Below are 26,849 nucleotides of genomic sequence, written 5' to 3' on the forward strand. Positions count from 1 at the left end.
TGTTGCCTGGTATGGAAGGGCTTAGTTATGAGGAGAGATTGGGTAAACTGGGGTTGTTCTCACTGGAAAGACGGAGGATGAGGGGTGACCTAATAGAGGTGTATAAAATTATGAAAGGCATAGATAGGGTGAACGGTGGGAAGCTTTTTCCCAGGTCAGTGGTGACGTTCACAAGGGGTCATAGGTTCAAGGTGGGGGGGGGGAGGTTTAACACGGATATCAGAAGGACGTATTTTACACAGAGGGTGGTGGGGGCCTGGAATGCTCTGCCAGGCAAGGTGGTGGAGGTGGACACACGTTTAAGACTTATCTAGATAGCCACATGAACGGAGTGGAAATGGAGGGATACAAAAGAATGGTCTAGTTTGGACCAGGGAGCGGCGCGGGCTTGGAGGGCCGAAGGGCCTGTTCCTGTGCTGTATTGTTCTTTGTTCTTAAAACGTGATTTGTCTTTAACAAACCGGTGCTGACTTTCCTTAACTAATCCATACTTGTCCAAGTGATGATTAATTTTGTCTCGGATTATTGTTTCCAAAAGCTTTCCCATCATGGCACGGTGGCACAGTGGTTAGCACTGCTGCCTCACAGCCAGGGATCTGGTTTCGATTCCCGGCTTGGGTCACTGTCTGTGTGGAGTCTGCACGTTCTCCCCGTGTCTGCGTGGGTTTCCTCCCACAGTCCGAAAAACGTGCTGGTTAGGTGCATTGGCCATGCTAAATTCTCCCTCAGGCGCCGGAGTGTGGCGACTAGGGGATTTTCACAGTAACGTTATTGCAGTGTTAATGTAAGCCTACTTGTGACACGAATAAATAAACTTATCTACTGCCTTCCAAACTGCTTCACATACAATCATTTATGGGACTAAAGATCCTGCCGCTGGGAAATTTCAGCAATAGGCAAGATTTGACGCATTGAGTGGAATCTTCCAGGTGTCACCTGGGTGGCCCACAAGGCTGGAAAGTGAAGACCTTCAGGGAAAGTCGTGTCAGGTCGGCAGACAGATGTATTCCTTCTGGAGTCAATCTTCCTGGAGGCAGGTCAACACCTGAGAAATTACCTGCTCAGCAGCAGTGGGTATTCAAACTGGATGAGTTAACTGGGGGGCCTGTGGATGCCTCCTGTTTTAACCCCCCACCACAACTACCTTCACCGACAGGCCATCCTGTGGAGGGAGGGCTTTCCCTTCCACAGGGTTGGCTTTACAGCAGCAGCCACTGCTTATTTCAATAAATTGTGACCTCTACAAACACCACCTCCTCCCAACAACGGCAGTGCCCAGCTCTGCTTATGGGGCTGCTGTCCTTCCAAGGCTGAAGGCACGCTGGGCAACTAACAGGAAGACAACCAGCAATAGAAGAGTGTAAAAGAGGCAAGTGGTTTTCTGTTTTCTAAAAAGAAATTGGCAGTGAAAGTTTAGGCCTCAACTGCTCCCCCACCTCTCAAACAGCCGATTCTCCACCTACTCCGCTTCCCTTTGATTTATCCAAGTGCCAGGGACCATACCTTCCGCCCTAGCTGGCAACCTCCTGGTCCCACCCGCCAGCCCCTAGTTTCAGGGAGACATCTGATGGGGGTGGCGTTTGGGCAAACTCTGGTAAAATCTCCTGGCCTCCTGCTGTTGCTGGGGTTAGTGGAGGCCTTGGCTCCTTCCCGCTCTTCCACCCGCTTGATTCCCTCTCGGAGTCCAAACCCGACCTAAAAATAACTTCCATTTCTTTCATATCCACACTGGATTCCTAGCAGCATTCCTCATTATGTACTGCATCACTTCGGAAATGCAGATTGCAGGAATAGACCACATTAATGGTGCTAAGCAGAGGAAATCTATCAATCAGTGTAAAAATGAAACCGGATTCCCTGATCACTACATAGTTTCATAGAATCCCTACAGTGCAGAAGGAGGCCATTCGGCCCAGTGAGTCTGCACCGACCACAATCCCCATAACCCTATTTATTTGCCCTACTAACTACCTGACACTAGGTTCAATTAAGCATGGCCAATCAACCTAACTTGCACATCTTTGGACTGTGGGAAGAAACCGGAGCACCCGGAGGAAACCCATGCAGACACGAGGAGAACGTGCAAACTCCACACAGAGAGTGACCCAAGCCAGGAATCAAACCCGGGTCCCTGGCGCTGTGAGGCAGCAGTGCTAACCACTGCTAAAGTTTGATGATAAAACAGGAATCTTTGAAAATCTGAGAATTGGGCAATGCCTACAATCTGCAATATTTTATCCAGAAAGTTGGCACAAGTGAAGGTTTTGGTGCTTCTCACACTTACTGTCAAAATAGCTTGTGTCATCCTCTGACTCCAGCTGAGGAATAAATTCTGCTTTCTGCCTCAGAAGTCCATTCCAGTCTAAGCCACGGAAGAAATTGTGCTGCTTTACCTCATAGGCACCACCTGATGGAGCAAGAGAGCGGAGAAGAAGAAAAAAGTCAAAGCTAGGGTTCAAGTTAAAATGGGTCATGCAGAAAAACCAAGAACATGATCAGGAGTACTGATGTACTGCATTTAAGTTTGAACTCACCATGTTCAAGCTTACCCCATGAACATGGAATCATAGAATTCCTACACTGCCGAAGAGGTCATTCAGACTATCGAGTCCGCACCAACTCTCTGACCCAATCCCTCTTCCCTGCCCTATTCCCAAAACCCCACACATTTCCCATGGCTAATCCATCTAACCTACATATCTTGGACCACTAAGGGGCAATTTAACATGGTCAATCCATTTAACCTGCGCATCGTTGGACTGAGGGGGGAAACCGAAGCACCCAGAGGAAACCTTCGGAGACTCGGGGAGAATGTCCAAACCCCACACGGACCATCATCCAAGGCTGGAATTGAATCCAGATCCCTGAAGCTGTGTGGCAGTGAACCACTGTGTCGCCACCAAATTGCTAAGGTAGGACAAGAACCGCTTGTATTTATATATAATGCCTTCAATATAGAAAACTGTGTGTCCCAAAATGTTTCACAGAATCACTTCAGATGCAATGAGTGAGGAGGCAAAGGAGCAGACATTCAAGTGACCACAAAGCTTGGTCCAACAGGCAGGTTTGAAGGAGAGTCTTAAAGAGGAGAGTGAAGGGGGCAGGTGGGAGAGGGACGGGGAGTGGAAATTCCAGAGCGCAAAGTCCAGATAGCTGCAGACCAAACTGCCAATAATGGGGCGATGGGAAGGTTATACCAGAGGAAGATCCTCGGGATACAGGGGCCATGGGGAGAGAGAAGGGCAGTGGCATTTGTTTTGGAATGCTGTCACAAAGTGTTAACACTGCTATAATGGGCTGACTGGTCTCCTCCTCTGCTACCACCCTCTACAATTCTAAAGTTCTTTGGCTATACAGAAATGACGACTATTTTCTGAAGCTTGGCTACCTATTCAACGCCTAAAAACTGATGCTGAAAAGGAGTAAGCATACTGAAGATGTAAATGTTTTTGCTTGTCCTCATTCATGGTTCAGGTGCATGCATAATCAGGCTGCAATCATACTCTGTCCATATGTCTTTGGAATAAATGACTTTTGCTCCTCAATCTCAGTGAGAAAGTTATCTAAATTCAATCATATAATGCTTACTCACACGTACAGTACTCATTAAATGGAAAATCTGTCTACTAAGGGAACAACTTTGGATCAATATTTTTTCCTTCACTCAACTGTCTGCTGCAGTGCTTGGTATGCTGTTTATTAGTTATATTAAACTAACTTGTGCGGTTCTGGAGGAACTCATTGAAAAATACCCAGGCGCTGTATTCCACATTTATCATCAATAAATTGCTCATTTCAAGCTTTAATCAAAATAACATATGGCCCTTGTTGGCATAAGATCCAATTTCCGAGTTAGTAAAATAAGTGGACCAGTTTTTGCTACAATGGCAGAAACTTCCCAGATTTCATGGTCACAAACTTTCCTGGACTGAACAGCACCATCCGAGGGCATAACCAAATTAGTTCCACAGCAGAGTTGTAACTTTTTGTCATTGCAACTTTTCAAGATGTGACATCTGGGTCTTGTTGGCTATACTGAAATAGAATTATAGAATCCTACAGCGCAGAAGGAGGCCATTCGCCACATCAAGCCTGCACCGACGACAATTCCACCCAGGCCCTATCCCCGTAACCCCATGTATTTATCCTTCTGGTCACCCTGACACTAGGAACAATTTAGCATATAAATGGGGGGAGGCAGGGCAGTTGTATTATGTAGGTAATTGTATTATCACTGGACTAGTAATCCAGAGACCCAGGGTAATGCTCTCGGGGACCTAGGTTTGAATCCCACCACAGCAGATGGCGAAACCAGAATTCAATAAAAATCTGGAATTAGAAGTCTAATGATGACCAGGAAACCATTGTTTATTGTCGTAAAAAGCCATCTGATTCGTTAATGTCCTTTAGGGAAGGAAATCTGCCGTCCTTAACGGGTCTGGCCTACACGTGACTCCAGAGCCACAGCAATGTGATTGGCTCTCAACTGCCCTCGGACAATTAGGGATGGGCAATAAATGCTGGCCTTGTCCGTGACGGCCGCATCCCACGAAAGAATAAAGAAAAAAAAAGTTAAAAATTTAGAGTAATAGAATAATTTAGATTAATAATAATATAGATTGAGTAAATAATTTTATGGCAACAATGAGAAAATGCACTTGAGAAAACAAAACTTCTCTAAGAAATAATTCAGCTTTGATCTTGTACGCTGAACAAGTTAAGCCCAGTCTGAGCAGTCAGGAGATGTTCCACGGTTTAGTCCAATGCAAAGTCACCAGAGCATGGGTCATGAAGAATTTGTTATATTAAAAAGCCAATATTTGGTTTACATGACAAGGAACACCAATCCATTAAACAGAATTGATTACCAATAGAAGGATGATCACAGTTTTAAGAGCTTTCAGATTCAGCGATTTTCAGAGCAAGGTGCTAATTGCAGAGTATTAATAATGCAAATGGCTTCATGGTACCTGTCCCCAGTCTCTCCAGTGGGTTCTGCCTGAGCAGGATGGTGATGAGGTCCTGAGCATCAGAGGCAGGAGCTTCATCCCCTTCTGGCCAATTTATTTCATCTAGGAAAGCAGAAAGACACAAAAAGAACTTAGCTAGAATTAAAGAACTATCTTCACCAAACTAAATTTCACCATAAACTTATTGACTGAGCCAATGAGCCTTAGCAGTGCAGTCCGCAAAGTGGCTCATTGCATTTCCATTTCTTCATGGCTAGTTTGTTTGAATATGACCTTGAAGGTTTAAAAATGGCTGCCGCTCGTGGAGTTGTGTTATTGGTGGATAAATCCCCCATCAGAATATCAAGACCTGTTCGTACCAACCACTTGAGGCAACATGCAAATCCATGGAACGTTCATTTCAAACTCGCACTTGGCTCCCACAGCACACACAATGACACTAGCCATATGGACAAAAGTCTTGGGAGAACTCTGCACTGTAGGTTAGATGTCAGGCTCTGTGAAGTACATCACAAGCTCTTTACGCTATCTTTCCAAGAGAGGCCATTAAGGACAGTAAGTGCGGGGAAAAAGGAAAAATTACTAAATGGTAGCTTTAAAGCAAGTAATTGGAGCCCGGTAGCAGAGTTGACCTTTTATTTGTGGTTTTTATTTTTCCTACCCTAAAGAAACTGGGGACACATACTGAAAGGGCACTGGCATCCTTCACTTTCATGAGCACACTGACTAACTTGGCCAACCCAGCTCTGTGGAAGTGGTTTCAATGCAACAGACTTTGCACTTTGTACAGTGGTTAGCACTGCTGCCTCACAGTGCCAGGAACCCGGGTTTGATTCCCGGCTTGGGTCACTGTCTGTGTGGAGTCTGCACGTTCTCTCTGTGTCTGTGTGGGTTTCTTCCGGGTGCTCCGGTTTCTTCCCACAGTCCAAACGACATGCTGGTTAGGTGCATTGGCCGTGCTAAATTCTCCCTCGGTGTACCCGAACAGGCGCTGGAGTGTGACGACTAGGGGGACTTTCACAGTAACTTCATTGCAGTGTTAATGTAAGCCTACTTGACACTAATAAATCAACTTTAAACTTGAGAGCAAGATGGCAATGCTGAAATGAAGCCAGGTGCTATTGCACAAAGAGTGATAGTACTTATTTGTATTATTTGTTCCGAATCTTGCACCTCAAGCTGTTGACACAATGCTAAACAATACCGGGTTCTGTGCAATGAATCATTTAAACAAATATTAACACTAATTACAAAATAGCTGGCAGACGCACCCAATTACAGTGCCATTGTAAATGGTACCAAGCAAGGGCAAAGATATATTTTCTAAACACAAATGAACCATGAATCAGAGGTTATAATTTAATTGGATTCCAGTAACAAAAAAAAAATGAAATTAGCGATCACCAAATTTATTTTTTGCAGGCGTAATTTGCAATTCTATTAACAACTGCTCAAGGCCATGGGACACGCCGCACAATCTAGAAATAAATTTATTCTGGTTTGTTTAGCCAGCAGGTTGCTCCATAAATGTAATTACATCATGTGGAAATGATACATGAATATGCAAATGAGCAATCGCGCACCAACGGCCATTCACAATGCTCTTAATTAATCACTCAATTCCCGCAGCCTCTCTCACTCTGCAGCACACGACAAAACAAGATGGAAAGGAATTGACTTGTGTCTCTCTGGACCGCTGCAGTACTACAGTAGCTGCAATTGTCTGGCTCAAAACCAGACTCCTGTGAGCTCAGAATCCCTAAACAAAGACAACACTTTCACAGACACAAACAAGATTCCACTCAGTGCTAGAAATCTGAGATTAAAACCGAAGACGCTGGAAATACTCAGCAGGTCAGGCAGCATCCGCAGAGTGGGGAGGGGGAGGGGGTGGATAGAATTAGCGTTGCAGGTCAACGACCTTTCGCCATTTCTTTTTGAGTATTTGCGATATTTTCTGTTTTATTCTCAGATAGTTCAACGTCTCTTGCTGAGGAATTGTTCAGAGAAACCATTCTCCCTTAGAATAGACTGTCATCTCTCTAACCAAAAAATGCTGCATTTTGTAATTAATGTGGAAAGGAGGCCGATGTAACAGGATGCATTCCAAAGAACGCAAGAAGTTATGTTTGGCTGAAGTGATTCCTTCCAAAGTTCTGGAATTTCAAGCAAGCAGTCTTCAAGGTGCAATAAATTCCAAAAGCCACGTCAGTTCCCAGTTCAGCCAGCTGGGTGTGCAGACGCTCCATAATCGTCGGGGTGTTTCTGCAGAGCACATCAGTCATTTTACCAAGGACGAAAAAAATAGTTTTCCAAAAGACTGGTGGCTGATAACTGTGTGTAAAAAAAAAAACACAGGTACAATAAGCCAACCAACCTTCTGCAGCACAGTGGTTGGCACAGCTGCCTCATAGCACCAGGGACCCGGGTTCAATTCCGGCCTCGGGTTACTGTCTGTGTCGAGTCTGCACGTTCTCCCCATGTCTATGTGGGTTTCCTCCGGGTGCTCCGGTTTCCTCCCACAGTCCAAAGATGTGCAGGTTAGGTAGATTGGCCATGCTAAATTGCCCATTAGTATCCCAAAATTTGCAGGTTAGGTGGATTGGCGATGCTAAATTGTCCTTTAGTGTCTCAAGATGTGCAAGTTAGGTGGATTGGCCTTACTAAATTGCCCCTTAGTGTCCCAGGACGTGTGGAATAGGCGAATTAGCCATGGTAAGTATTTGGGGTTACAGGGATAGGGCTGGTAAAATACTCTGTCAGAGAGCCAGTGCAGACTCGAGGGGCCAAAAAGCCTCCTCCTGCACTGTAGGGATTCTATGATTCAAATTCAGAGTCAAGTGGATAAAGGTGAAGCCAGCTCATTTTAGATGCAAAGTGGCTAAATTAGCATGGTCTCCAATGATAATCTCTACTGCATAGCTGTGGATTACAGAGTAACAACTGCCAGTTTAAACAGCTTAGATAAACATGCTAAAAATACTATCAATAACAGAGGGACTAATATATCCTGTCTTCAAGCCACACAGTATATTCTTGTTGCCATTAATTTTTTTCCTGTTTGTGTCAAGCTTCGTACATTAGGAGATTTCTTGATGCTCACCACTAATCACTTGTCCAAAGAGCTCCTCAGGCGTGTCTCCAAAGAAAGGCACACATCCAACAACAAATTCATAAAGAATGATCCCCATGGCCCACCAGTCCACTGGTTTGCCATACCCTTGCCGCAGGATTACTTCCGGAGCTATGTATTCTGGAGTTCCACAAACCTGCAATACAACAACAGAAACCAGCACGAACGAGTTGTAAATGTGGCGTTAGCGAACAGTGAAGCAGTTCACACCATTTGTGACAAAGTTTAATGAACGCGACCGTAAAAGCTTGGTACCCCTACAATAGAGGCAGCAGAAAGGGTTAACCTAACTTGATACTTTATGGGTGTTGGGCAATTTCCTGTCTGGTTCTTCCATTTGGTATTTTTATTTCAATTATGAGCAGATTAAATCTTTCCTCTTTTGTGCACATGGTCAGCTGAGTCTGCAGGCAGGAGTCAAGGTGCATAGGCCCTAGCTAGCTGACCATTAGGTAAGCGTGAGGCATTCCTCCCTGGCGATCCAACCAAATGGCTCCCAGCAGTTGATTAAATGATTAAGATTTGGCGTGGGCAGTAAATTAAGTTTACTTATGACTTGGGGCATCTTCTGGCCTTGTTTGTCACTGGGCTGATCGGAAAGGGGAGGCATGATCTTCATTTTTAAAGAAGAACTGGTTTGCCTTCCGATAGGTGTCCCACAAAAACATCAGGTTCAAATTGGAAAGTGTACAGTGCTGTTCTGATTTTAACTTTCTTTTTCTTTATTCTTTCATAAAATGTGGACATCGCTGACCAGCATTTGCTGCCCGTCCCCGATTGTTCTTGAACTGAGCACGGTGAAGAGTCAACCACATTGCTGTGGGCCTAGAGTCACATATAGGCCAGACCAGGTAAGGACGACAGATTTCCTTCCCGAAAGGAGATGAGTGAACCAGATGGGCTTTTGAAACAATCGATGATAGTATCGTGCACCACCACTAGCTTTTTATTCCAGATTAATTGAATTTAAATTCCTGCCATTGTGGGATTTGAGCCCATGGCCCTGGAATTAACTTGGGTTTTAGTGATATTACCTCTATTCCACCATTTCATAAGAATATAATAAGGAGCAGGAGTAGGCAATTCAGCCTACTGAGATCCTGGTTGATCTCATCTCAGCCTCAACTTCACTTTCCTGTCCGTTCTCCATAACCCTTTAACCCATCACTAATTAAAAATCTGTCTATCTCCTCTTTACATTTACTCAATGTCCCGGCATCCACCGCACTCTCGGGTAATGAATTCCACAGATTAGCAACTTTAGAGAGAAGTAGTTTCTCCCCCTCTCCGTTTTAAATCTGTTACCTATTATCCTAAAATTATGACCTCTCGTTCTAGGTTGCCCCACAAGAGGAAACATCCTTTCTACGTCTATCCTGTCAACCCCCTTCATCATCTGATGTATCTCAATTAGATCTCCTTTCATTCTTCTAAACTCTTGAGTATCGGCCTAAACTGCTCAATCTCTCTTCATAAGTCAAACCCCTCATCTCTGGAATCAAGCTAGTGAACCTCCTCTGAAACGCCTCCAATGCAACTATATTCTTCGTCAAATAAGGGGACCAAAACTGCAACAGTCCTCCAGGTGCAGTCTAACTAATTCCTTGCACAGTTGCAGCAAACATCCCTACTTTTATATTCTATCCTTTAGGAAGAAGTGCCAAAATTCCATTTGCTTTCCTTATTATCTACTGTATCTGTAGACCAGTTTTCTGTGATTCATGCACGAGGACAGCCAGTTCCCTCTGCACCGAAGCACTACGTTTCTTTCCATTTAGATAATAAGTTGCCTTTCTATTTTTCAGACTGAAATGGATAACCTCACACTTGTCCACGTTAAATTCCAGCTGCCAAATTTTGGCCCATTCACCTAACTTATCCATATCCATTTGTAAATTCCTTAATTAATTTCAACTTACAATCCCACCTACTTTAGTGTCATCTGTATATTTGGCTATAGTGCCTTCTAACCCTGCATCCAAGTGATTAATATAAATTGTAAAGAGTTGGGGCCTGAGGACTGAACCCTGTGGCACCCACTAGTTACACCTTGCCAACCGAAAAAGATTCCTTTATCCCAACTCTTTGCTTTCTGTTGATTAGCCAATCCTCTATCCAAACCCACTAATTTACTTTAACCCCATGTGGTCTTACCTTGTGTATTAACCTTTTGTGTGGCACCTTATCAAATGCCTTCTGGAAGTCCAGATATACCACATCTACAAAATCGCCATTGGCCACTTTGCTTGTTACATCTTCGAAGAACTCTAGTACATTAGTCAAACATATTTTACCCTTCATAAAACCATGCTGACTCTGATGGATTGTGTTTCGACTTTACAAATATCCTGTTATTACTTCCGCAATAATGGATTCAAACAATTTTCCAACAACAAATGTTAAACTGCTGGTCTACACTTTCCTGCATTTTGCCTCCCTCCCTTTTTGAATGAGGGCGTTATGTTCGCATTTTTCCAATCCACTGGAATCTTCCCTGCATCCAGGAAATTTTGGAATATTCTAACAATGGATCCACTATATCCACTGCTACTTCCTTTAAGACCCTAGGATGTAGGCCGTCAGACCCTGGGGACTTGTCTGCCATTAATCCCAATATTTGGTCAGGAATTTTTCTCTAGTGAGGATGATAGTTCTAAGTTCTTCTCTTTCTATAACACTGCATTACCCGTTACTCCCCAATGAACTGTCCACTGGCCCAGTTTCCGATGCATCAGTAGGGTGAAACTATTCAAATCCTTGCATACCATGATGTTAGGGTTTTAAGTTTGTTCGCATTTTTGTCAAATTAACCAGCACTGTATTGAAGCAATATCCTTTACTCCATTTGCCTGGATGAGCGCAGCTCCAACAAACTCAATAAGTTTGAGACCATCCAAGACAAAGCAGCCATTTGATTGGGACTTCATTCACAAACATTCACTCTCCACTACTGACACATGTTGGCTGCAGTGTGTACCATCTACAAGATGCGTGGCAGGAACTCAGCAAGGTTCCTTAGACAGTACCTTCCAAATCCATAACTGCTACCATCGAGAAGGACAAAGGCAGCAGATGCATGGGAACGCTACCATCTGGAGGTTCCCCTCAAAGCCATTCACCATCCTGATTTGGAAATATATCGCCAGTCCTTCACTGTCACTGGGTCAAAATCCTGGAACTCCCTTCCAAACAGCACTGTGGGTGTACCTACATCACATAGACTGCAGCAGTTCAAGAAGGCAAAACACTATCACCTTCTACCTTCTTGAGGGCAATTAGAGATGGGCAATAAATGTTGTCTTAGCCAGCAATGTCCACATTCCATGACTGAATTTTTTTAAATTGTGAGTAATGTAAAAGGAGTTGTGAGAGGCAACTCTGATTATTTGCAGTAGTTTTGCAGCAGATTTAAAAATTCATGACAGAAATTGTGGATTTTTTCCATAAAGGTGACCATCAATCATTGATCAAATAGTGTTCAGACATCAACCACAGGCGACTTGTCTGTACATATAGAAATTTGTCTTATAGTTCAGTCCGATTTAATAAAAGGACTATAAATCTTACACAAAGATTTAAAAAGCATGAGCAGAGCAATCATTGAGATTGGGGCAGTACAGTGGCACAGTGGTTAGCACTGCTGCCTCACAGCGCCAGAGTCCCGGGTTCGATTCCAGCCTTGGGTGACTGCGTGCGTTTCCTCCGAGTGCTCCAGTTTCCGCCCACACTCCAAAGATGTGCAAGTTAGGTGAATTGGCCATGCTAAATTGCCCCTTAGTGCCCCACGATGTGTGGGTTAGGTGGATTAGCCATGGTAAAATGTGTGGGTTAGGGCCTAGCTGGGATGCTTTGTTGGTGCGCCGGTGGAGATTTGATGGGCTGAATGGCCTCTTTCTGTACAGTAGAGATTCTATGATACTATGAAGTGCTCAATCAAATGATCTATTGCTCATATTAATTATCTGATATCAGTTTGGTGCTTAACACTCTGAGGTACAAATGTCTTGCCTGCTTCTAAATTATGGAGGTTTATTTGTGTGGCACGTCCAACAAAAAGAAGTTGCATCTCATTTCTGCTTTAATCCCGACAGCCAGGTATATGGAGCAGGTGAGATAACGTGGATGCTCTTTAGCACAATTACTACCTTGCACAGCCCCATGTGGCTCTCACCTGCTTGTCCAGGAATTCTCTGGCATCTTTCTCAATGTGCCCTTCATAAAGGTTAGTTGTCATGTTCATCAGTCCAACTTTTGACAATCCAAAATCCGTCAATTTGATGTGCCCCAGTGACGTTACAAGCAAGCTACAGAGAAATTAAAAAAAATCTATATTAGTCCTTCCAAAATGCATTTGAATTCTTTATTTTAAAAAAAACACAAAGCTTTAATTGGAAGCTAACTGAAAGGAAGTTCTTAATCTATTACAAGATCAAACCCAGAGGCACCTAGCTAATGGAAACTGACTACATGATGATAGCAGTTCTGAAAGCCAGTAGGAGTTCTCACCAGGTGAGGGGGGAACGAAACTCAATACCACAAAATGAAGTCTAGAATTGATACAAGCACCTTAGACAGCACCTTCCAAACCCACAACTGCTACCATCTAGAAATACAAGAGGTTTATTTGGTAGCACGAGCTTTCGGAGCATTGCCCCTTATTCAGGTGAGTCAAAGCGAGTTGCCATTCAAGAGGCAACGCTCCGAAAGCTCATGCTATCAAATAAACCTATTGGACTTTAACTTGGTGCTGTGAGACTACTTACTGTGCCTACCCCAGTCCAATGCCGGCAACTCCACATCATTAGAAATACAAGGGCAGCAGACATATGAGAGCACTACCACCTGGAGTTCCCCTCAAAGCTGAAGGGTAAATAAATAATTTGCAACTATTGGAAAAGTGGGCCTTCTGTAGTTTCAAAGAGGGCCCCAGACAAGCCACAAGCTCTGAAACAACAAGAATTTCACTGTAATGATTTGCTCGCTAATAGGACTCATTTGTCCATAACATGCTTAATGGAGCCAAGAATTACAGTTTCGGGAGACTGCAAATACAAATTGGAGTTTCTAGCAGAGTGTATCTTCTTGCATCCGTTTACACAAATTCCAACATCTTGTTAGATCACATTTTCCACGCTGCAGGACAGAGAATTTGATGCTCTAAGTCCTGCAGGTTACCTAGCTCCACAGGTTCTTTCTGGTCAAACATATCTTGATTATGACATGCTTGTCGATCTGATCCTCACGGATTTCAACTTTTATGCAACACCAGTGGATTTTTCAGTTGCTGGAATTACCTTAAAATAACATTCCAGCATTTTGCTTTCACCCGTGATCTCTGTCAGGACCGACTTGTGTGATCATGCTCTCTACATTGTAGAGACTCAAGACTTCTACACACTTTCCTTCAAATTCCCTGGGGGTGATTCTCCCATCCCATTGCACTGCTTCTGTAGCGCAGTGGGCCGGGAGACTCGAGCGGAGGCCATTTTGTGAGCTCCCCAACTGGGCATCATGGCCTCCGCTCGAGTCTCCGGCAGTTGGAATTCCGGCACCGTCAACTCTGCGCTGTAAATTGGCGCGGAGCTGCATATATGATGATAATCTTCATTACCATATATTTTAAATATCATTAGCAGGCCCGGGACTTTGCCGGGGGGGGGGGGAAGGTGGGGGGCAATCGATGTCCTCCAGAGGGTCGGGCACGGGGTGGGTGGGGAAAGAGTGCTCCCTGAGCATTGCTAGACGGGTCCCCCTGGCACTGTCCACAGGACAAAGTGCCAATGCCCTGGTGGCACTGTCCACTGGGCATCAAGCAGTGCCAAGGAGGCAGGGCCTCTGGGGCTGATTGGTGGGGGTGGGGGCTTGCGCTGCCACTCTGCATTCAGGCTGAGTGACCGAGGAACAGAGGCCAGTGATCAGAGCTGGGCATTGGTTGGGGCTGCCAGTGAGGGGGGTGGAAATTGGGAGATCGAGGCGGGCCGGGGGTCGAGACACATCCAGGGAGGTCAGCGATTGGGCCGTGGCGGGATTGCATGGCCAGCGATGTGGGGTCGTGGGGCTGGCCAGCGATCGAGAAATCTGAAATTAAGAATCTACTGATGACCATGAAATCATTGTCGCCTCTCGTAAAAACTCATCTGGTTCACTAATGTCCTTTAGGGAAGGAAATCTGCCATCCTTACCTGGTCTGGCCTACATGCGACTCGAGAGCCACCGCAATGTGGTTGACTTTCAACTGCCCTTTGAAATGGCCTAGCAAGCCACTCAGTTCAAGTGCAACACAAGATGGGCAATAAATGTTGGCCAGTCCCACGAATGAATAAAAATAAATAAGTGTTCTCAAGTAACTGTCCCTCCTGACAGTGGAAACAGTTTCTCCCCAAGTATTCTGCCAAAACCCTTTGCAGTTTTGAACCTCCATTAAATCTTTCCTTAACCATAACAATCCCAGGAGTACCTCCTCTTTGGTAAATCTCCTCTGTACCCTCTCAAAAGTCTTGCCAATTATTCCTGATGGTTTGTTTAATTGTCTAAACAAAATAAAAATGCACGATTTAAAAAGAAACTGCCAGTTTTCATTATTTACAAGTTTAATTGAACTGCTACTGAAAAAAAAGAGTTGTCCAAATTCCTTCATTTTTTTTGATACCCTTAAATTTTAAATGGCGTTTCTTGGCCCCTGAACCCCATGTCCAACGAAAGGACTATGGTGGCTTCAAATTTTCCTTATCTATAAAAACCATACTGACATCTGTCAGTACAGTACAGATGCAATACAGAAAGCATTCTTTCTGGTTGTATTACAGCTTGGTATGGCTTTTGCTCTGTCCAAGACCGCAAGAAACTACAAAAGGACGCGAATGAAGCCCAGTCCATCACTCAAACCAGCCTCCCATCCATTGACACTCTACACTTGCCACTGCCTCGGAAAAACAGCCAGCATAATCACCATGGACCATTTTACCTTCTTCCATCGGGAAAAAGATACAAAAGTCTGAGGTCATGTACCAACCGACTCGAAAACAGCTTCTTCCCTGCTGCCATCAGACTTTTGAATGGACCAACCTCCCATGTAATCTTTCTCTACACCCTAGCTATGACTGCAACACTACATTCTGCACCCTTTCCTTTTCTTCTCTATGTACAGCATAGCACGCAAGAAACAATACTTTTCACTGCATGCTGATACATTTCACCTCCCCCCTCTATATTCAGCTCTGCACCAGACTGTAAAAGCCCAGGTCGACACATTTTCCTCAAAGTTTAGCCTTTAGGTTCAGCAATCCACTTCATAGCATTCTCCAGATTTCCACCAACGATGTGGAGGTTTTGGAGAGGGTACAGAAAAGATTTACCAGGATGTTGCCTGGTATGGAGGGCATTAGCTATGAGGAGAGGTTGGAGAAACGTTGTTCTCACTGGAGCGACAGAGGTTGAGGGGAGACCTGATAGAAGTCTACAAAATTATGAGAGGCATGGACAGAGTGGATAGTTAGAAGCTTTTTCCCAGGGTGGAAGAGTCAATTACTAGGGGGCACAGGTTTAAGGTGCAAGGGGCAAGATTTAAAGGAGATGTACGAGGCAGATTTTTTACACAGAGTAGTGGGTGCCTGGAACTTGTTGCCGGGGGGGGGGGGGGGGGGGGGGGGGAGTGGAAGCGGATACGGTAGTGACTTTTAAGGGGCGTCTTGACAAGTACATGAAAGGATGGGAATAGAGGGATATGGTCCCCGGAAGGGTGGGGAGTTTTAGTTAAGTCGGGCAGCATGGTCAGTGCAGGCTTGGAGGGCCGAAGGGCCTGTTTGTGTGCTGTAATTTTCTTTGTTCTTTGTTATTAATTCTACATTCCTCATTCAATAATTCCACATCCTTCCTGTCCTTGAAAATCCCTGGAAAAGAGGCAAGACTTTTTTGCAGCATTAAAATAAAAAAGCTCTTGCTCAAAATGCTCCCTTGCATTAAGGTACTAATTAGCTTCCAAAAGTTGCACACTACAAGAATAGTCAGGGAAACGTTTGCAAAGAGGTATTACAAGCTTTCACACAACTAAGAGGATATGCACCCATTATAAATGCAGTCATCTCAAACTGCCTTACCAAGATGTCAATTTGTTCTAGTCAACAGGCCCTTGCCACGTTTCCCGTGCAAGGGTTATGTATCAGGTTGTGGAATCCACCAGGGTGTGCCAGAATCAATGACGGCTTTGAATGAATGCCATTTATGCTATTTGAAAGAAAGAGGATCTACCACAAAGTCTTTAAAAGGAAAATCAACCAAAAGTGTACCACATTAAAAGCCAATAACATAAGGGGACCCTTTAACGATGCAGTACCGAGGGTACATATGTCTTCATCAAATCTCAAAATGTTCGGGCTAATATCCTGAGATATGCTCTTTATCATTTATTTTAGCACATGTAAAATTGCACCACTTTTGAGGTTTTATGGAAGATACATGTGCAACAACATAGAGCAACACGTTTACAGAAGTCAGGCTCCGCATGTGCGATCAAACAGTAGAGCTCTTGATTGCAAATTTTAACTGATGGAAAAGTAATTGAAATCTGAGGCCAACATGTTTTACATATACATACTTATCTGGTTTCAGATCTCGGTGTACAATCCCATAATTGTGCAGGTACTCCAAAGCAAGGACGGTCTCTGCAAAATACATTCTTGCCATATCTACTGGTAAGGGGCCCATATTTTTCAACAGCGTTGCACAATCTCCGCCTAGAAGGCAACAAGAAATAACTTTTCACCTACCAAAGACAATCTAACATTATCTGATTGCTTAGAACGTGACGCTGAGCAAGAATGGGAATGAAAAATACAATTTTATTTAAGATTGAGTACAGTACCTTCCACGTACTCCATCACCATACACAAATGGCGCTTGGTTTCAAAGGAACAGTACATGCTCACGACAAAGGGATTTTCTGCGAACGTCAGGATGTCCCTTTCTACAAACGCCTGTTGGATCTGATTTCGAAGGATCAAGTTCTGCTTGTTGATCTTCTTCATCGCAAATCTCTGCTTGGTCTCTTTATGGCGAACCAAATACACAGCTCTGGAGAAACGGAGGGCGCAGTCAGTGCACAAGTGTGCTCAGCAGTGGATACCATTATCTAGCATTTGGGCAGCCTGATGATTCAACCTGGTATGGGAAACTATTATCAAAGAACGAGTGATTGTGGCCCATTACACTTGCTTTTTCATCCGAATACTTCAGATTTCAATCAAAAATAATGACACGTTGCATTGAATTAAACCCTGCGCTGCAGATGGTAAGCTTTTAGAAAAAAAACAAAACTCCCATTATTTTCAACTAAAGATGGAAATTGAGCAATATTTTAACTATTAACAGTGACACTGATGTGGTTAATTATACCGTGCAGTGTTAACTCACAATAATCATTAGGGAATCATAAGATGAACACACTCTTTCTTCTGGCTAATAGCTCACTGCTGTCGGCAGGGTACGTTAATGACTGCTTTTATACTCATACTCACCCATAGGCTCCATTACTGATCAACTTCATCGTTTCAAAGTCAATTTCACGTGGCTTACGTTTACCTTGAACTGAAGGACTAAAGCTCTGAGGAGGAGGAAAGAATTAATGTTTAAACTTCACTGTGTAGGAACTATGGAATCATAAATTCCGAGAAATATAGCAGTTGCCTCTGCCCCTGCCAAGTTATTACATGATATTTAGCGGTCGCAGCTTTTCACCCATTACTTCAACTCAATTTCACCCAACTTCAACTGGGTTCTTCTTCAAAAACCAATGCATTCGATATTTCAAAATAAGTTAGTGTTACTCCACTTGGAGTACTGTGCTCAGTTCTGGTCGCCTCACTATAGGAAGGATGTGGAAAAGATTGAAAGGGTGCAGAGGAGATTTACAAGGATGTTGCCTGGATTGAGTGGCATGCCTTATGAGGATAGGCTGAGGGAGCTCGGTCTTTTCTCCTTGGAGAGACGAGGGATGAGAGGAGATCTAATAGAGGTGTATAAGATGTTGAGAGGCATAGATCGGGTGGACTCTCAGAGGCTTTTTCCCAGGGTGGAAATGTCTGCTATGAGAGGACACAGGTTTAGGGTGCTGGGGGGTAGGTACAGGGGAGATGTTAGGGGTAAGTTTTTCACACAGAGGGTGGTGGGCGAGTGGAATCGGCTGCCACCAGTGGTGGTGGAGGCGAACTCAATAGGGTCTTTTAAGAGACTCCTGGATGAGTACATGGAGCGTAATAGGATGGAGGGTTATAGGTAGGTCTAGAAGGGAGGGATGTGTTCGGCACAACTTGTGGGCCGAAGGGCCTGTTTGTGCTGTAGTTTTTCTATGTTTCTAAATAACAACTCATTACATTCATCGAACAAAAGTAGCAATCATTTTCAGATTAGGGCGGCACGGTGGCACAATGGTTAGCACTGCTGCCTCTCAGCGCCAAGGACCCGGGTTCAAATCCGGCCTTGGGTGACTGTGCGGAATTTGCACATTCTTCCTGTGTCTGCGTGGGTTTCCTCCGGGTGCTCCGGTTTCTTCCCACAGTCCAAAGATGTGCAGGTTAGGTTGACTGGTCATGCTAAATTGACCCTGGTGTCAGGGGGATTCACAGTAAGAAGTTTAACAACACCAGGTTAAAGTCCAACAGGTTTATTTGGTAGCAAAGGCCACTAGTTTTCGGAGCGCTGCCCCTTCGTCAGGTGGACCTGACCTGACGAAGGGGCAGCGCTCCGAAAGCTAGTGGCATTTGCTACCAAATAAACCTGTTGGACTTTAACCTGGTGTTGTTAAACTTCTTACTGTGTTTACCCCAGTCCAATGCTGGCATCTCCACGTCAGGGGGATTAGCAGAGTAAATATGTGGGGTTACGGGAATAAAGCCTGGGTGGGATTGTGGTCCTTGGCGCTGTGAGGCAGCAGTGCTAACCATTGTGTCACCCTATTCTGAAAATGATCGCTACTTTTGTTCGATGAACGTAATAACTTGTTATTTAACACTAACTTATTTTGAAATATCGAATGCATTGATTTTTGAAGAAGAACCCAGTTGAACTCAATGGGTCAAATGGCCTCCTTCTGCACTGTAGGGATTCTATGATTCTAAAACTGCTTTCCAAATTTTTCTGTGTGCTCATCAAGACAAGGGATATCGGTTCTGTGGAAAGGAAGGAACACACTCGAGTCCACATGCAGGTCGATCAATCGGACCTTAGAAACTGTAAGAAACTTAGTTCTCGTTGTGTTTGCACTTCCCATTTGGAAGCCCTGATGCCTTGGAAGGGGTTGCTTTAAACCTTGTTGGCAAAAGCCCAATCAGAACACCCAAATCTGTTGTTAATAGCAACTTCATGGCAAAGTGGATATAAATTTTATATGTGGCATCAGAGACACTGAGATAGGCATCAACATGGAAAAGAATTGCTTGTGCATCTCTTTGGTTGGAGCAAGTTTGACATAGAGGGCTGAATTTTCCCAGTCTTTTGGGGATGGACTGGGAGGTGGGAGAGTTGATAACATGGTGGGGTTGGTGTTGTGAGCCAAGTCCGATGTCCTTTCCTGCAATGGCATGTTATCAATGGCATATTACTAGTGGTGGGAACCAAAGCAAAGACCCACTGGGCAGCCAGTAGGGTGGCACAGTGGTTAGCACTGCTGCCTCACAGCGCCAGGGACCCAGGTTCGATTCCCGGCTTGGGTCACTGTCTGTGCGGAATTTGCACATTTTCCCCGTGTCTGCGTGGCTTTCCTCCGGGTGCTCCGGTTTCCTCCCACAGTCCAACGACTGCTGGTTAGGTGCATTGGCCATGCTAAATTCTCCCTCAGTGTACCCGAACAGGCGCTGGAGTGTGGCGACTCGGGGGATTTTCACAGTAACTTCATTGCGGTGTTAATGTAAGCCAACTTGTGACACTAATAAATAAACTTAGTTGAGCCACATAAGGATCTAATTAAGGTTAGTGTGGCTTCCATCTCCCCAGCACCCACACCTCCCACCCCCCGCTGCCACAAGAGGACAATCAATTTTTAAACAACAATTCCTCACTATTATTAGGTTGACAGGAGTTGAGGACATCTATACAGTCTTTTTTTCAACAAAGTATATAAATAAAGGTTTACCCAAGTTTTACTCATTATGAAGATTTTAGTGACTAATTTGCTGAGGGGGTAAACAAGGTCTTTAAAACGGTTCTGAGAATGTATACGGGGCACTGCTGGATGGAAATCAATCAACTCTCTTGTGGCAGGCTTGATAATTTGATATCTGAATCAGACAAGTCTGCAGTTCCCCACAGGGCTGTTGTTAAGTTGACCAGCCAGCCTGATTCATTAATATTACAATGGACATAAATCCTCACCACTTGGCTCTAGGAACTCAGCAACCCAACAGACTTAAAATGCAAAATACTGTGGACGCTGGAACCTGAAACAAAAACAGAAAATGCTAGAGAATCTCAGCAGGTCTGACAGCATCTGTGGAGAGAGAGTGCAGCCAACGTTTCGAGTCTGGATGACCCTTCGTCAGACTTAACATGACCTGGCTTATGGGTCCTTTGTCCTGGACAAACTACATGGATTTGGATGGTTGAACAGACGAACATCCCTGTGCACACTTTGGCTTCTCTATGTTTTAGCTATTACCAATCAGCATCTAAACCCTTTGGGAACAGGCTACTGGAATGCCTCCCTATGTGGGGAGCATCAGGTAACAGAAATTCGATCTGTGTGGATATCTCAACGGTATAATTTTTGGGACTAAAACTGGTGTTGAAGTTTCCAAGGATTTGATTATACAATCCTTCTGAGGCCGGGGATTGGAAAATGAAACTAGCACAGCCAACCTGGGCCTTTCCCTGTGCCAGCCCACCCCTGGCCATTTTTAAGGAGATGGGTTAGATAACACAGTTTATTTGAGGGTTACATTAGGTCAATTAAAGGAATCCAACTGAGATTTTCCCTGTCTTTCTGGGTGCTGCAGCAGCTGCAGGCAGTCCTGTCGAGATTCACAACAACTGAATGTTTCCCATGCAGTCTGCGTGTCTGATCCTTATTCCAACCCAGCAACAGGGTTCTAAGCCCACAGGGAAAATCCTGCTACACGTATCTGACACCTTGCTGCCCAAAAGCAGAGATGAGTTCCTGCACCGTGGATTCTGGCTTTGAAGTTTCCAGCCACTCATAGCTTTGGTAGTAGTAACAACCTAACACCCATGGATAGAGTACACATGGAGAACATGTTTCCATTAGTAGGAGAGGCACAGCCTCAGAGTAAAGGGATCCTTTAAAACGGAGATTAGTCACGAGTAGGCTTACATTAACACTGCAATGAAGTTACTGTGAAAATCCCCTAGTCACCACACTCTGGCGCCTGTTCGGGTACACTGAGGGAGAATTTAGCATGGCCAATGCACACAACCAGCACGTCTTTCAGGCTACGGGAGGAAACAGGAGCACCCGGAGGAAACCCACGCAGACACGGGGAGAACACGCAGACTCTGCACAGAAGGTGACCCAAGCCGGGAATCGAACCCGGCTCCCTGGCGCTGTGAGGCAGCAGTGCTAACCACTGTGCCACCCCAAGGAGGAGGAATTTCTTCAGCCAGAGGGTGGCGAATCTTTGGAATTCATTGCCATAAAAGGCTGTGGAGACCAAGTCATTGAGTGTATCTAAGACAGGGATGGGTTCTTGATCGGTAAGGGGATCAAAGGTTACGGGGAAAAGGCAGGAGAATGGGGCTGAGAAACATATCAGCCATGATCGAATGGCGGAGCAGACGCAATATTCTGAAAGGTTCAGGTAACGATGCATCCTAATCTCACCTGGTGCGGCAAAACTGTAGCCAAGTTGCTAAGACTAACCACTTCAAAACTTGAATAACTTCACAAGTTATGTTGACAAGAGATTTTCAATGGACAATCTCCAAAGAACAAAGAACAGTACAGCACAGGAAACAGGCCCTTCGGCCCTCCAAGCCTGTGCCGCTCCTTGGTCCAACTAGACCAATCGTTTGTATCCCTCCATTCCCAGGCTGCTCATGTGACTATCCAGGTAAGTCTGAGAGATATGGAGGTATTAATAGAACATAGAACAGTACAGCACAGAACAGGCCCTTCGGCCCACGATGTTGTGCCGAGCTTTATCTGAAACCAAGATCAAGCTATCCCACTCCCTATCATCCTGGTGTGCTCCATGTGCCTATCCAATAACCGCTTAAATGTTTCTAAAGTGTCTGACTCCACTATCACTGCAGGCAGTCCATTCCACACCCCAACCACTCTCTGCGTAAAGAACCTACCTCTGATATCCGTCCTGTATCTCCCACCACGAACCCTATAGTTATGCCCCCTTGTAATAGCTCCATCCACCCGAGGAAATAGTCTTTGAACGTTCACTCTATCTATCCCCTTCATCATTTTATACACCTCTATTAAGTCTCCCCTCAGCCTCCTCCGCTCCAGAGAGAACAGCCCTAGCTCCCTCAACCTTTCCTCATATGACCTACCCTCCAAACCAGGCAGCATCCTGGTAAATCTCCTCTGCACTCTTTCCAGCGCTTCCACATCCTTCTTATAGTGAGGTGACCAGAACTGCACACAATATTCCAAATGTGGTCTCACCAAGGTCCTGTACAGTTGCAGCATAACCCCACGGCTCTTAAACTCCAACCCCCTGTTAATAAAAGCTAACACACTATAGGCCTTCTTCACAGCTCTATCCACTTGACTGGCAACCTTTAGAGATCTGTGGATATGGACCCCAAGATCTCTCTGTTCCTCCACAGTCTTCAGAACCCTACCTTTGACCCTGTAATCCACATTTAAATTTGTCCTACCAAAATGAATCACCTCACATTTATCAGGGTTAAACTCCATTTGCCATTTTTCAGCCCAGCTTTGCATCCTATCTATGTCTCTTTGCAGCCTACAACAGCCCTCCACCTCATCCACTACTCCACCAATCTTGGTGTCATCAGCAAATTTACTGATCCACCCTTCAGCCCCCTCGTCTAAGTCATTAATAAAAATCACAAAGAGCAGAGGACCAAGCACTGATCCCTGCGGCACACCGCTAGCAACCTGCCTCCAATCCGAAAATTTTCCATCCACCACCACCCTCTGTCTTCGGTCAGACAGCCAGTTACCTATCCAATCGGCCAACTTTCCCTCTATCCCACACCTCCTCACTTTCATCATAAGCCGACCATGGGGGACCTTATCAAACGCCTTACTAAAATCCATGTATATGACATCAACTGCCCTACCTTCATCAACACACTTAGTTACCTCCTCAAAAAATTCTATCAAATTTGTGAGGCACGACTTGCCCTTCACGAATCCGTGCTGACTATCTCGGATTAATCCGCATCTTTCTAAATGGTCGTAAATCCCATCCCTAAGGACCCTTTCCATCAATTTACCAACCACCGAAGTAAGACTAACCGGCCTATAATTACCAGGGTCATTTCTATTCCCTTTCTTAAACAGAGGAACAACATTCGCCATTCTCCAGTCCTCTGGCACCATCCCCGTGGACAGCGAGGACCCAAAGATCAACGCCAAAGGCTCTGCAATCTCATCCCTTGCCTCCCACAGAATCCTAGGATACATTTCATCAGGCCCAGGGGACTTATCGACCTTCAGTTTATTCAAAACTGCCAAGACATCCTCCCTCCGAACATCTATTTCCTCCAGCCTATTACCCTGTAACACCTTCTCTTCCTCAAAAACATGGCCCCTCTCCTTGGTGAACACTGAAGAAAAGTATTCATTCATCACCTCGCCTATCTCTACTGACTCCATACACAAGTTCCCACTACTGTCCTTGACCGGCCCTAACCTCACCCTGGTCATTCTTTTATTCCTCACATAAGAGTAAAAAGCCTTGGGGTTTTCCTTGATCCGACCCGCCAAGGACTTCTCATGTCCCCTCCTAGCTCTCCTAAGCCCCTTTTTCAGCTCATTCCTTGCTAACTTGTAACCCTCAATCGAGCCATCTGAACCTTGTTTCCTCATCCCTACATAAGCTTCCCTCTTCCTTTTCACAAGACATTCCACCTCTTTTGTGAACCATGGTTCCCTCACTCGGCCACTTCCTCCCTGCCTGACAGGAACATACCTATCAAGGACATCCAGTATTTGTTCCTTGAAAAAGTTCCACTTTTCATTAGTTCCTTTCTCTGACAGTTTCTGTTCCCAACTTATGCCCCCTAATTCTTGCCTAATCGCATCATAATTACCCCTCCCCCAATTGTAAACCTTGCCCTGCCGTACGGCCCTATCCCTCTCCATTGCAATAACAAAAGACACCGAATTGTGGTCACTATCTCCAAATTGCTCTCCCACAACCAAATCTAACACTTGGCCCGGTTCATTTCCCAGTACCAAATCCAATGTGGCCTCACCTCTAGTCGGCCCATCCACATATTGTGTCAGGAAACCCTCCCGCACACACTGCACAAAAACTGCCCCATCCAAACTATTTGACCTACAAAGGTTCCAATCAATATTTGGAAAGTTAAAGTCCCCCATGACAACTACCCTGTGACCCCCACACATATCCATAATCTGCTTAGCAATTTCTTCCTCCACATCTCTATTACTATTTGGGGGCCTATAGTAAACTCCTAGCAACGTGACCGCTCCTTTCCTATTTCTAACTTCAGCCCATATTACCTCAGTGTGCAGATCCCCCACGAAGTGCCTTTCCGCAGCCGTTAAACTATCCTTGATTAACAATGCCACTCCTCCACCTCTTTTACCAGCTTCCCTACACTTAGTGAAACATCTATACCCCGGAACGTCCAACAACCATTCCTGTCCTTGTTCTACCCACGTCTCCGTAATGGCCACAACATCGTAGTCCCAAGTACCAATCCACGCCCCAAGTTCATCTACCTTGTTCCGGATGCTCCTTGCATTGAAGTAGACACACTTCAATCCACCTTCCTGTCTACCAGTACCCACCCTTGACCCTGATACCTTCCCCAATACCTCACCACCCTCACTGAATTCTGGACTACAACTCCCTTTCCCACTCCCCTGACAAATTAGTTTAAACCTCCCTGAAGAGCCGTAACAAATTTCCCTCCGAGGATATTGGTGCCCCTCTGGTTCAGGTGCACCCCGTCCTGTTTGTACAGGTCCCACCTTCCCCAGAACGTGTTCCAATTATCCACGTATCTGAAACCCTCCCTCCTACACCATCCCTGCAACCACATATTTAACTGCACTCTCTCCCTGTTCCTCAACTCGCTATCACGTGGTACCGGCAACGTACCAGAGATGACCACATGTTTCGTCTTGGCTCTCAGCTTCCAGCCCAGCTCCAGAAATTCCTGCTTTAAATCCCCGTCCCTTCTCTTACCTATGTCATTGGTACCAATGTGCACCACGACTTGTGACTGTTTCCCCTCCCCCTTCAGAATCTGGAAAACACGGTCTGAGACATCACGGACCTTGGCATCCGGTAGGCAACATACCATCCGTGAGTCTCTTTTGCTGCCACAGAACCTCCTATCTATCCCTCTAACTAACGAGTCCCCAATAACTATCGCCCTCCCGCTCTCCCCCTTTCCCTCCCGAGCCACAGAGACGGACACAGTACTGGAGATCCTCTCACTGCGGCTCCCCACTGGTATGTCATCCCCCTCAACCGTATCCAAAGCGGAATACTTGTTGCTAAGGGGAACGACCACCGGGGATCCCTGCACGGACTGCTTCCTCCCAGCCCCTCTCACCGTCACCCATCTGTTTTCAATCCTCGGAGTAACTGTATTCCTAAAGCTTGTGTCTATGGCCATCTCTGCGTCCCTGATGATCCTAAGTTCATCCAACTCCAGCTCCAGTTCCCTAACACGGTTTTGGAGGAGCTGCAGATGGGTGCACTTCCCACAGGTGTAATCAGTAGGGACACTGTCGTCGTCCCTCACCTCAAACATAGTGCAAGAGGAACATTGCACTGCCTGCACACCCATCCCCTCTAGATACCTTGCCAGTACCAGGTAGAAAGTGCAAAAATGAATTCAACTCACCCCTGCTCGCCCTTTCAGATTAAAGATAAACGAGGTAGAAATGATGCCAAACACTTATATGTGAAGGGCAGTATGGTAAGAATACTTACACCCACTGAGTCATCCGTCTCAGGAGTCTCGGCTGTCCCACTGTCATAGTTAGCCAGCTGGGCCATCTCTTTTGAGGGTGAAAAAAGTTTTTGATTAGGGAAATGATTGTTGATTGAAAGGGGAAAGGTTACTCAATAAAATTAACAGAAAGTTATACATATCGTAAAACCGGCTGTTACAGATCATCATTCCCCTTGAACGCTAGACTGTGGTTCCACAGACACTTCATGCTCTTTATTCCACTTTGGCTAATCTCTCTGTCGCATTCATTCCAGTTATAGCACCTTTCATATTTCCCAGTATCGAGTAGCATTTCAAAAGGGCTTCTAAACTTCCACTTGGTGTCTGACACTGCAATCTGGATTCACTCTGCTCTGTCTGGGATCGTTTTCCCCTATTACACTAATTATCCTAGACCTTTAAATTGTGTCACAACTCAAGAGCAGTTGTTGGGAACTAATACAATCCTCAGACTGAACAGTGGGTAAATGAAGTCGCTAACAATGCCTGTTGAGACTTTTAACGCATTTGTGAACCAGCGGAGCATCTGTCCTTTATGCCCAAGTAAACCATTTCTCAAGGCCCATGATACAAAGACTGCTGATACTAACACAATGAGA

The 26,849-nt window shown here is 45.1% G+C and overlaps 1 protein-coding gene across 19 annotated transcripts in view; it reads right to left on the bottom strand.

The window, feature by feature from the left end:
- Positions 1-26,849, bottom strand: part of LOC144495111 (microtubule-associated serine/threonine-protein kinase 4-like) — a 462,554-nt gene that overhangs the window by 31,210 nt on the left and 404,495 nt on the right. For all 19 annotated transcript variants that reach the window (XM_078215011.1, XM_078215009.1, XM_078215010.1 and 16 more), the window contains 8 exons: positions 26,229-26,296; positions 17,616-17,701; positions 16,964-17,172; positions 16,697-16,835; positions 12,275-12,407; positions 8,074-8,239; positions 4,971-5,072; positions 2,285-2,407 (listed from right to left, as the gene is read on the bottom strand). In XM_078215011.1, the coding sequence (XP_078071137.1) occupies positions 2,285-2,407; positions 4,971-5,072; positions 8,074-8,239; positions 12,275-12,407; positions 16,697-16,835; positions 16,964-17,172; positions 17,616-17,701; positions 26,229-26,296 (1,026 nt within the window). The remainder of the gene's footprint in view (positions 1-2,284; positions 2,408-4,970; positions 5,073-8,073; positions 8,240-12,274; positions 12,408-16,696; positions 16,836-16,963; positions 17,173-17,615; positions 17,702-26,228; positions 26,297-26,849) is intronic.

Source organism: Mustelus asterias, chromosome 6, assembly GCF_964213995.1.
Source record: "Mustelus asterias chromosome 6, sMusAst1.hap1.1, whole genome shotgun sequence".
Lineage (NCBI taxonomy): Eukaryota > Metazoa > Chordata > Chondrichthyes > Carcharhiniformes > Triakidae > Mustelus > Mustelus asterias.